At 35.6% G+C, this 13,074-nt stretch overlaps 1 protein-coding gene across 2 annotated transcripts in view; it reads right to left on the reverse strand.

Annotated features, from left to right (window-relative positions):
• The window catches only part of LOC138716537 (brefeldin A-inhibited guanine nucleotide-exchange protein 3), a 210,775-nt gene that overhangs the window by 30,765 nt on the left and 166,936 nt on the right, over positions 1–13,074 (reverse strand). For both annotated transcript variants that reach the window (XM_069849694.1, XM_069849693.1), the window contains 2 exons: positions 3,698–3,926; positions 1,788–2,074 (listed from right to left, as the gene is read on the reverse strand). In XM_069849694.1, the coding sequence (XP_069705795.1) occupies positions 1,788–2,074; positions 3,698–3,926 (516 nt within the window). The remainder of the gene's footprint in view (positions 1–1,787; positions 2,075–3,697; positions 3,927–13,074) is intronic.

Genomic DNA, 13,074 nt, shown 5'->3' on the forward strand with positions numbered 1-13,074 from the left:
ATACCTAATATTAATTGTCTCTAAAGACAGTTGGTTCGGTATTTCAGTGTTTACTTCTGATTTCAGTATTTCTTCTGTTAAATTTAGATTATATTATATATTTAATAGAGTTTAAGGGTTTGGTTTAATTTGTAAGTTTTCTTTTAAATTCGAGATATTGATTTTCTGTTTTAATTCTTGAACAATGGATATGAAACTTTTTTGAGTTTTCAATCTACAGAGAGGACTGTACGAATGCCAATTGTTTCCTGGTAATCTGATAAGTTTTTCATATTGAATCAGTGCTTTTTCTTCTATTGTCATTTTTATACTGTTAATATTAGTGAGGAATTTCATAGAATCTATTGGAGTTGTTTTGATTCCACCAGTAATGAGTCTGAGAGCTTGGTTTTGAACATATTCTATGTCGTTTATGAAAGGTGAAGTAATTAAAATTGCTCCGCAGTATGTCAGCACTGGCTGTATAAACATTTTGTATGTAGTGTTCAAAGTATTCCTAGAGCATCCCCATTTCTTTCCTGCTAGTCTTTTTAGAAGGGAGAATCTTTTACGAGCTTTTTCAGAAATGTATTTCAAATGGCTGCTCCATGTTAACTTACTATCGAAAATAACTCCAAGATATTTGGATTCATAAGTCCTAGGAAGGTGTTGGCCATTGTATTGGATATTGAATTCTCTTTCTTTTTTACCGAGTGAAAATATTTGGTAGTTACTTTTGCTTAAATTGAGTGTCATCAAATTTGATGTATTCCATTCATGTAGTTGATTTAGAGCTTTAAGAGCAGAATTTTGAATTTTGTCTCTATGTCTGTAAGATCCGGAAGTCCACAAAACTATATCATCTACAAATACTGCTGTTTTCATGTTTGATTCCTCTAATATGGAGGGTAAGTCATTTATATAAATATTGAATTAAGTCGTGCTGAGGACAGCGCCCTGAGGTAAACCTCGATATGTTTGTCTGTAACTAGAAAGTGAATTATTGAATTTAGTGGCAATGAATCTTTCACTAAGGAATTCTGATATCCATCTGAACATATTGCTGGAGATACCTAATTTCTGGAGTTTTAGTAATAATTTATTTCTCCAAACAGAGTCATATGCTAACTGAAAGTCAATAAATATTGCCAAGGTATCTTCTTTCTTGTTAAAACTGTCTTTTATTTCTTGGCCGAGGTGTATGACTTGTTCATTGGTAGAGTGTAGTTGTCGAAAGCCGGCTTGTCTTGGTGATAAAAGATTTTGGGATTCTAAATACCAAGTTAATCTGTTGGAGATCATGGACTCCATGGTTTTTGCTATCATGCTTAATAGTGCTATTGGTCGATAACTATTAACATCATGAGCAGGTTTCCCTCTTTTGTGAATTGGTACAATGATTGCTTTTTTCCAAGCTGCAGGAATTGAGGTGTTCCATGATAAATTGAAAATGGATAAAATTACAGACTTGAAACTGAGAAAATAGATTTACAACAGCAAGTCTTAACAAATATTTTGAAAAGAGGAGGACAATATGTAGTATTACATTCAAATAAATGTGAAGTTAATATATATCTTTCTCTCCAGAAAATTGGGCAATCAAATAGAAGATGGTAAACAGTCTGTAATGATTCATTACATTTGCAAAGATAATTGTTTTCATTATTAATGTGAAATCTTTGGCAATAGGAACCAAATTCGTCATGATCCGACAGAAATTGAATAACAATGTAGTTCAGTGCCAATAATTTACATTTAACCTGATCTGAAACAGTGGGGGAAAAACAGCTTTTTTACAGAGCAGTTACCTTGGAATAACATGAGCTGTCCCTTGCAGCAGTACACTTCCCACTGTCTGCAGAAGCATCTGATGGGCGAGAAGACCCACTACCAGATTGCGAAATGGAACCCGTACAATGAATAGATCGGGATTCAGTGTGTGACTGAGATCTGGAGGATAAAGCAAGAAGATGTAGCTCCTTTCTTCACCTCCTGTGCTTCCAACTGATGTATTTCCAGATTCTCCAACACTGCCAGATCGGGAACATTGCCCAGGAGCCACTGAAATGTCGCGCTGCCCTTCTAACAAGAATACCTGGAAAATAAAATATATTTGCAACTTCAATGGATAAAATATTACACACACTATCTATATTTTTAATCGAAATGTACTGCTGTCTACAGGCTTTCATATATCAAATACGAAAAAGAATTCCTCTTTGTCATCAAAATTACCAACTGCGAGGACTAGGCCTAGCAGCTTGTTTCGGTCTTATGAGATATGCAGGCTGGATGGTAACCTCTACACCAAAATGAAACTGGTAATAGATCATGAGGAGAGATCTGAAAAATCTAAATAAGTTTTTCCTCTAACATTCACCATTTTAGAGGAAATCGTTATGTTTCTATGAAGCATTTGGCAACATCACGGCTGCTGCTGCAATAACTCTAAGCAAACGCGGCCTGTACTCCTTAACTTCTCCTCCTCCTCTGCTGTACTCAGTCGGTAACACACGAGTGCTGGGTTGCAAGATTTATTTCAACAATTTTCGCTATTATTCAATTTAAATTCATGGCTTACTTACAACTTACAAATGGCTTTTAAGGAACCCGCAGGTTCATTGCCACCCTCACATAAGCCCGCCATCGGTCCCTATCCTGTGCAAGATTAACCCAGTCTCTATCATCATATCTCACCTCCCTCAAATCCATTTTAATATTATCCTCCCATCTACGTCTCGGGCCCCAACGAGAAGTATTATACTCGTGACAGTAACTTCGTAACACTTCGTGAATCTCTGTCGATTGCGAAGCATTTCATATTTTTTGATCCTACAGAATATATCTGTTATGGTAACAATTAATATTAGAGTAGAAAAATTCGCTCCGGCACCTCTAATATTAACTGTTACCGTAGCAGATATATTCTGTAAGCCCAAAAAATAATAATCTTTACGTAGATTATTCTAGCAATAGTGCACATTTCTGAACAGATTACTGTGCATATTACTGTGGAATCTCGGCCACCAAGTCACTCAACTGAGTGCGCTACTTGTATAATGGCAGTTGACTTAATATAAAATGTCAACATAAATGCCCAACTTAAAGTCAGGCCACAAAGGGAAAAACACTGGAAAAGGGGAGTTCGATCCGGTGCTGTGGATTGGACTTCGGCATATATCAATGGTGAGAGTGCTTGGTACGTATAACCAAACACCCGTGTTCGATCCCTAGCGCCGAAGCGAATTTTTCTCCTCTAATATTAACTCAACCAGATAACTTGCCTCAACCGGGAATTGAACCCGGGCCACCTGGTTTCGCGGCCAAACGCGCTAACCGTTACTTCACAAGTGTGGACAATTACTATTTCAAATGCTTCTTATGTCCGTCATGTCCGGTTGATTAAAAATATACCAATAAAATGGTGTGTAAATGACCACCAATAACATAATGCCATTACAAAATCTGCATATCAATTCAAATTTGTTAAAATGAGCGAGCACAGACGCACACAAACGAACAAATGTATTCTTTCTTAAGAAATAAAACAGGTTAAAAGTAATGATCATGGGAGTGATACGTATCTCAGGAGAGAATATTAACATTTGTCTTTGGTACAGCTTGTCCTTTATAGCTTTAAATCTGTAACATACCGCTTTTAAGGTGTGGAATAAATAACAATACCTCACAAAACTTAAACGTAAAATTTAATTATCACCTGCTGTGCAAGTTGTTTGAGGCGATCACTCTCCCTGGTAGTACAATCTCTGCGAGCTGCCACTTTCACCTGGCCTACATCCCCATAAAAACTATGAGAGCCTGGGCGGAACGCAACCATGAGCTGCTGTAGGGAATGCAGAGACACAGAGCACGCTCGATGCAGGGCAAGACAGGTCACCTGCCATTGCTCTGGGGTCAGCACTGGTCCCGCGCTGAGGATCACATGTCTGCAACACAAGTTCAAAATCAAGGACAAAGCTCCAAGACCATGGAATCCAAAACAACAATATTAGGGATTTAGAGAACGCAGAAGAAATGTATATACCTAATTACCGGGCAGCGCATTTTCCTTCCCAAACAAGTTAGAGAAGTTATCGGCTAGTACATCCGGGCCGTTCAAAATTCAAACTCTGACGCTAAATGCTTAAGTCAGGACGCTAAGAAAGGTATAGTTTAGTAAATAAATAATAATAATAATAATAATAATAATAATAATAATAATAATAATAATAATAATAATAATAATGATGGATCATGACAACTGTGAGATTGCTACTAAATTGAAATGGTCCAGCTAGTTTTTAACCACATAAACGCACTAAAACTTAGAAACAAGCGCTCTACAAAATATTAGCGCTACATATGATAGAAAATATAATTAGATAATAATACTGAACTAGTATACAGAATACTAGTTTATTGTACTACATAATAGTAAACAGATTACACATTAACTGTATATACTCTATTTACAATATATGCAATTAATTCATGTAACAAAATCAGTTCCGTTACGGTGGACAAAACATATATTCTGAGATTATGAAATTCATATCTTTTACCATAATGTCAGTAAAAAATTTGTTGAAGCTAAGAAAATGTTCTTCTTACGTTACATGATGTTACAGGGACACAATTATAACAACAAAAATCACTATAAAAATTAACAATATTTATATTTTACACAATATATACAAATAATTCATTTATCAAAACCTATACGCGTTGCAGTGAACGAAAACATATATCCTGAGGCTATTAAATGCAAATCTTTTACAAATGTCACATAAAATTTATTTAAACTGAGAGAACGTTCTTTCTACGTCACATGACATTACAGAGGCATATTTATAATACATTACATCACAGCATATATAATCATTTCACATAAATCATAGTATGTTTCCAATTTTTATGCTGAAATAGTCCTTCCAAAATTCGAATAGGAACCAACTGTAACGTAGACTTGCTGAATGTATTCTTTTGAAAGAAAGAAAGAAAGAAAGAAAGAAAGAAAGAAAGAAAGAAAGAAAGAAAGAAAGAAAGAAAGAAAGAAAGAAAGAAAGAAAGAAAGAAAGAAAGAAAGAAAGAAAGAAAATAAAGAAGAAATATTGTACATTTTACAAATTAAGTTAAATTAATTTAGGCTCTAGCGACATTGGAATGAGACAAACTTGTGTTCAGAAACGAGCCCATTTAGAAAATTATTTAAAAAACAGAGATCAAAATTAAACACAATATAACGTAGATTGATAAATTAAAATAATATTAACACAAAAGTCGGAATGAAAATTCAACTTACTCAGCATTAGACTCAGATCACAATGTAGTCGTAACTTGGTGTTTTACATAAACATCATTAACGATGGACCGTCTGTATTATACTATGATTCATAGTCTATGCGTACCTGTTTCCAATTCAACCCTGTTTATGCATTCACGTGACGTAATAGATGTACCAGAAGAAATTACTCGATCCGCTGTCGTGACCAGAACATAGTACGAAATGGAAATATAAAAATTGGAAATTTATCCTTTGAAGAGGTGAAAAAATTCACATATCTTGAAGCAACCGTAACAAATGAAAATGACACTCGAGTGGAAACTAAACGCAGAATAAACATGGGAAATGCCTGCTATTATACGGTTGAGGAGCTTTTATTATCTAGTCTGCTTTCAAAAAAGCTGAAAGTTAGAATTTATAAAACAGTTAAAGGCCTATTACTGGTTGTTCTATATGGTTGTGAAACTTGGACTCTCACTTTGAGAGAGGAACAGGTGTTTGAGAATAAGATGCTTAGGAACATATTTGGAGCTAAGAGGAATGAAGTAACAGGAGAATGGAGAGAGTTGCACAACGCAGAATTGCATGCACTGTATGCTTCACGTAATATAATTAGGAACATTAAATCCAGACGTTTGAGATGGGCAGTACATTATTATTTAGAATGTATCGCCATTTTATACAAAGAAAAGAATGAAGTAAGTCGCTTTCGTAAATGTGTGTTATACCCTACTTGTTTTAGTCACCTGATTTTACTGAGCAATGTTTTGATTCAAGCACAGCAGTGCTATGTTCAAGTCCTTGTACTACCCTGTGTTGATATAAACAACACGACTTGTATAATACGCGACGTAGTTAACTTCATAGGTTTGGTGTCTAAACTTCAATCTCTGCATATTACCATTACGAAGTAAGTACAGTATGCCTATCAAATAATAAACGATTCATGCACAAAGCCCGGACATCTGCTAGCGACATATGATCGGAATTACTGGTGACAGCAGTAATAATAAATTACATTTTTATGCAATGAAGTGGCCTAAAAACTCAAAATTTATTATATGTAGCAAATTAATGCTTACATCATATTTTGTTTAAAGGAAATAATGGATGTGAGGCAAGTATTGTTTGATTTGAAATAAGGATAAATCAGTTCACACAAAATCATACAACAGGTGCCTGAATCAAGAGCACAAAAACGGTGGGTTAGAGTTACTAACCAGTTAAATTACAGGATCATTTTCTATTACATGATCTGATGGAAACTGAAGATGAAAGATATCCAAATGCATCAAGGTCGCAGAAATAAGACTGAGAACCTGATACAAAGAACACACACTGTATAGAAGGCAATCTCTTTCACGCCTTCAAAACCAGTAGTGCCATTTTTACACATGAATGCTTCTACGTAACATGGATTGGTTTCCTGTCACAAGAGCAGTGAAAATGGAATAGTCCAATCGTCCAGATATACGAGTAAGAATATCCTCGATTCAAAGTTGTCTCAACGACCAGCTAACAACGACCATCATCTATGAAGTACGAATGACTTATGACAGCGGTCATCAGCACAGAGCACCCTCGGGCTAGCGTCTCTTACCCGTGGATAAGAGACTGCACTATAGTGCCAAAGTCTAGTATATACTGTCACGAAGAAGCTTGAGTTGTGAGGGTGCTAGAAACAATAGACTGTGCCGGTACTATTTCGCATTGTCTGTAATGAGGCGATATTAGCGATCCTAGTGGTTAGCAACTATTTATGGATGTATATTTACTACGTATTGAGCTTCGTGACTGTATATATTAGACTGTGATAGTGCATCCATAGCTTCTGGGGGATATGCTGTCTCTCTCTCTGCCTGCTGCACGACGGGGCATATGATGTTGCACCGAATTAGTCCGGGTCAGCTTACTTAATACTCAAAGGGTGAAACCTAACCATTTTTCCCCTCATTACTACATAAACTAGTGAATTATGGTGATTTTCTAGTTTGCAGGTTGAATTTTCTTTTGCCAACTTCGTTTCGAATTTCGGTACTGAGAAACAGGCCTACTACAACTGGTAGTTATTTTATAACTTATGTTGGCAGCAGTGACACAAGTTTCGGTAGTTTAAATTCTGAAAATTCAAATTGTTCTAGATTTCTGAGCCCATTACTGGAAGCTAGTGAAATTTGAACATACTAATAACTAATTAATATCAGTATTAATATTAATACATAATAGTTATTGTATGTGTTGCTTTGTGTTGTGGTTACAATTTCAAGATTAGAGTCAAGTAAGTGTAAATAAATATAACATATTTCGTGTAATAGGCTACATGCCCTTGGGTAATAGATAGAAATACCATTTCACATTTTAATTAATTTTTTCCGTGTTTACACTTCTATTTCAATAATGGAGTAAGTATTCTAAAGCATATATTTCAAAGTGGCATTCATTTTCGGAATTCGTACTAATCACTTCACGTGATGAAACAAAATACATTTTTAGGTTAGGTCTCGTAAATCGTAAACTGTTTAATCAAAGCTATGAATTTCATGTTGTTATTTTATTTTATTTTATGGGTTATTTTACGACGCTGTATCAACATCTCAGGTTATTTAGCGTCTGAATGAAATGAAGGTGATAATTCCGGTGAAATGAATCCGGGGTCCACGAGCATTTGCTCGTATTGGGTTGAGGGAAAATCCCGGAAAAAACCTCAATCAGGTAACTTGCCCCGACTGGGATTCGAACCCGGGCCATCTGGTTTCGCAGCCAGACGCGCTGACCGTTACTCCACAGGTGTGGACAATTTCATGTTGTCAGACAAAATAGATTTTAATAAGATTAGTAGATCATACACTAATCTACTAGGCCCTAACTATTAACACAGTGATGTCAAGGTCAAGAGCACGTAGACGGTTCTGCGTGCGATCAAGCGACCACTGGTTGCAATGAATCTATTCCTAAGGCAGCAGCGGTGAATAAGAAGGGGTGAGCAAAGTGAACTCTATTGGCGTATCACTGCAAGATGAATTAAAATGCTTTTAAATAATAGATATCGTGTTACATCCATACAAGACAACAAGAATGTGCAATTGTTCTAGTCCTCATGGGGAAGGAATTGTCTCTTGAAATTTTGTCCAGTGTATGAGACCGGTGCCTACCCAGCATCGTGATGAATTTGAGTAACTACGCTACTAGATAGCGAAATCCGGTTTCGAAAACCAGCTATAACGGCGAAGGGTATCATCGTGCTAATCACACGATACCTCCGTACCAGTTGGATGATAGTTCACCTCTGCAGAGCCATGTGGACATGAGGCCAGTAGCTGGCTGATCAGTCTTGGTCCTTTATAAGCTGTCCCGCTACGGATTACAGAATTAATATTAGAGACACATACTAGATGTTTTTTTTTTCTTCCAAACTCTCTTATTCGTTAACTATTGCGAGTAGAATCGTGATTTTTGTCCAGATCGATAGAAAATCTAATGAAGAATAATTTATTCCTCTGGCGGATTTCCATAGCGTAGACGGTTTTCGTGTAAATTTAATTAAAAACCACTCATTTAAAGGCACTGAACATGCGAAATAGATTGCAACATTGCAGTCATAGAGGGAGAGGTTCACCTAGCGCGGTCTTGTCAAGGTTAGTTGCCACTACGAGAGAATTGAGGCTCGCTTGGCAATCAACAGCTGTCTCCTATAAAAAAAAATAATTTATTACAAACTACAACCTTTGAATATTTACATAGTTACAGCTTTCTTACGTTAAATGTTAAATTCATGATATTACACATAAAATCCAGAACTCTGTGTACAATATATCTGTATTGAAGTACATTCATACAAGCGGTTTACTCCGAAACTGTAATATTAAATATTCTTATTGTAAAATATCTAAGTAGCTAATTACATAATATGTTATTCTACCCTATAACCACTGTTTTCTTAATCCAACAGGCTGCTTATTCATATAAACAACTCTTCCTCCTTCCATATCTAGCGCTTGATGCCCGCGCACGACGTTAAGGTCATAAAAATACGCTTGCTTTGATATCACTGGTCTAGATTCTTCTTTGTGAGGGACTCTAAAATATGTGGTGTATCGCAGAAAACCAGCTATATTTATGGAGCTACGTAAAGAAACTGAACTGACGTGTGCAACCATTACAATGGACACATTGATGAACGTTTCTCATGAAGAAGTTCGCCGAATCCGGAAGTGTCTAAACGTTAATGGGAATAACTTTGAGCACTTGTAATAGTACTTGTTAAACATGTCCCATAGCCATCCCTTGATGTGTGTACCAAGTTAGTAATAAAGTTTGTAAGCAGATATTTTGCACGTTGCAGTGTTTATACATTTCTGGGCACCTCTGTAATCCTCCGAATATATTCGACATTGTTAGAATATCTGAAATAATTGACCTGGTTAGAACGACAGTGATGTAAGTCATATGAACTTTGTTTTGAGTAATCCAAGGTTTTGTAAAGTTATCTGTAAAAAATTCAAGATTGGATACATTTTAAGTGATGGATTGGCGTTTGGACATAGCCCCTTTGTTAATATGCATTAATTTGTGTCAAAACCAACCTGTAGGTTATTTTTTACATGACTTAAACCACTGTCATTCTACACCGTAATTGGGTTCACTGAAAGAAATTTGAGTGATATTTCAAATAAATATTTATTCCATGTTGAATCTTTCGTACACTACTTTTAACATTTGAATATAAATAATTGATTAAATGGCAATCTTACTCGTGTTAATTATGTAAGCATGTGCGGCTTACAGCTGTTTCGGTGCTATTCGACACCATCCTCAGAGCCTACTAGATCTCGGCGCTATCTCGACTTCACTGCCCGTTGTGTGGGTGCGTTCGAGTGATGAAGAGCTGTTGTTGGCTCATCTTCAAAATATACAGAAAACCAACCACCACCACCACACACATACACAACACATCTAATCACCCCACACAACACAAACATGCTGCATTGAGGACAATGGTACACAGATTACTCAACATACCCATGAGCCAACAACACTACAGTGAAGAAGTGAACATAATCAAATACATAGCACAAGAAAATGGTTACAACCCAAACATAGTAGACAACATCATAAGGAAGGCAAAACAAAAACTCAACAAACACAAAAACACACAAAACACAACACAAACACAAGAACACAAGAAATACATCACACTAACATACGAAAACAAAAACACACACAGATCGCATCCTCATTCAGAAAACAGAAATACAACATAGCATACAGAACAGAAAACACATTACAAAGACATATCAACACACAAACAACACAAACAAATAAATACAAGCACACAGGCGTATACAAACTCACATGCAATAGTTGCGACAGTTTCTACATTGGACAGACAGGCAGATCATTCCAAACTCGATATAAAGAACACATTAAAGCAATAACCAGAGGACACAATACATCTACATATGCCGAACACATAACTAATGCTAACCACACATACAATAACATAAATACAGACATGGAAATCCTACACATACAACCCGAAAACAAAAAACTCAACACACTAGAACAATATGAAATATACAGACACACTAAAACACACCCCAATCAAATTCTCAACACACAGATCAATTTCAGAACACACACACTATTTGACACAACTCTTCATCACACGAACGCATCCACACAACAGACAGCGAAGTTGAGATAGCGCCGAGATCTAGTAGGCTCTGAGGATGGTGTCGAATAACACCGAAACAGCTGTAAGCCGCACATGCTTAAATAATTAACACGAGTGATCGCCATTTAATCAATTATAAATATTTATTGTTGACAAGGTTTGTTGTTTGTTTATTAGAATACTGTTTGATATTATTTTAGAAAAAAATTGTACTTTCTTTTTGCATCAAAATATAATTAGAATTACAAAAAGATTAATTTGAGACTATTTGTTATAGGCCAAATACATGAGAGTATTTTACCTTTAAAATGTCAACTTTTTGCAGGTGTTCTTCTTGGGTACATAAACTATTACCATGGCAACTAAAACTTACGATTACACAAAGCTTGCATGGTAAAAAAAAACAATAAATATGTAAGAAAAAAGTTTTTGATATCACTGTATTTTAACTGACTTACACCAGTATCATTTTCAACTAGTCAGATGTTGAGTTCAATAGACAAAATTGGTGCTGCTCCTATTAGCCAGTCTTTGTACTATTGATTTAAACCACTATCACACTAAATAGAGGACCTAAAAAGGAACACAAATCCAGGCATGTGTCAGATTGTACAATTTACTGACTTACACCACTGTCATTCTAACCAGCTCAATTAATGAAATAATTCATAATCACAAAATTTGTCCATTTAACCCATTGCAAACGTGCTTTAATTTACTTTGGGTTGAAATATAATGCCACTCTATATAAGGAGTATAGGGTAAAGTAATACCAGACTCTCTTGCCTGTGGTCAGAGTTAATGCAGTGTGACAGGTGTTGTCAGGAGTCATTCATTATATGCACGCCCGGGCGATCTCACAACTTGCTGACACCAGAGATATCATCACATGGCTCCATTACTCAATGAAAAACTGTCACAGCTAGTATGAATCAAGAAACTTAGACGGTGTTTGGTTACATAATGAATCAGTGTTCCTAAGTGTAAATTATTCTTAAACTGTAGTTTGTATTTATCACAAACTTTCCCCTGCTAAGAAATATGCATTTTGTGTAACTCATATCAAAAGACCTTCAATAGATTTAATTCTTTCGTGTACAATGATGCTTTTTGATACTGATCATCAAATAAACCGAGAAGTAGTGTGCCGAAGTAGAATATTATTTTTAAATATTTACAAATATCTTCATATTATTAGTTTGCTTTCCTTCATTATTGTCATCGTCATCATCTCTCCGTATGATTCGATTCTTTTTCTGTTTGTTTATTATTGTCTTCATCAACATAATCACCACCACCATCATTATCAGAGAAAATATTCTATAATGCTGCAAAAATCAATTTCGAGATTTTAATGTAAATTACATTTTCAGCAACCTTCATACCAAAAAAAAATGGTTTTCAGTATCTGCTTATCTGTGCACAAAAATGTATCCTAAACTAATGGACGATTTTGTTGATATATTGTACCTACGATTCAATCTATCCGGAAATGAGCATGGAAAATAATTACGAGGGGTGAGGCATAAGTCATGGCAATCATATATATATATATTTTTTGTGAGAATGCGGTCGCGATTCGAAATTTTGAAATATTCGCATGAAAGAGCTGAGTATGTGGAATCAGTTACAATAGGGACCTGTATGAACAGTTTCTTTTTCTAATTTGTGCAAAATTACATCCACAGAGCGTTCGCCAGGAAGCAGGTTTCGCTAATGTAAACGGTATCGATCTTTTACTATAGGATCTAGTAAGACCGAACGCGACTACCGAGTGTGTACATTTTCCCTGGACAGCGCATATCAAAGTTTAGTCCAGAAAGGACGTCAATGTTGGAAAATTAGCATAGAGCTACTTCCATTTAGTACAGTTCAGTTTAGTTTGTATCAATGTATTGTAGTACACATTAAAACAGCGAATATTCATTTATGATACGTATATTATAAAGAAATCACAAAAAGTGTTTAGCTATATATTTTTACGGAAACACTGTATTCTAGCATTCAACAACCATCTGATTTAACAATCCAGAATTTAGTATAAAAAGTGAGAGAAACCGATTTATTTTTAAATAAAAAAGAAGTCGCATAAATAGTGTTTCCTAACTGAAGAAAAGTTCGAGGACATAGGATAAAG

Source organism: Periplaneta americana, chromosome 16, assembly GCF_040183065.1.
Source record: "Periplaneta americana isolate PAMFEO1 chromosome 16, P.americana_PAMFEO1_priV1, whole genome shotgun sequence".
NCBI classification, from domain to species: domain Eukaryota; kingdom Metazoa; phylum Arthropoda; class Insecta; order Blattodea; family Blattidae; genus Periplaneta; species Periplaneta americana.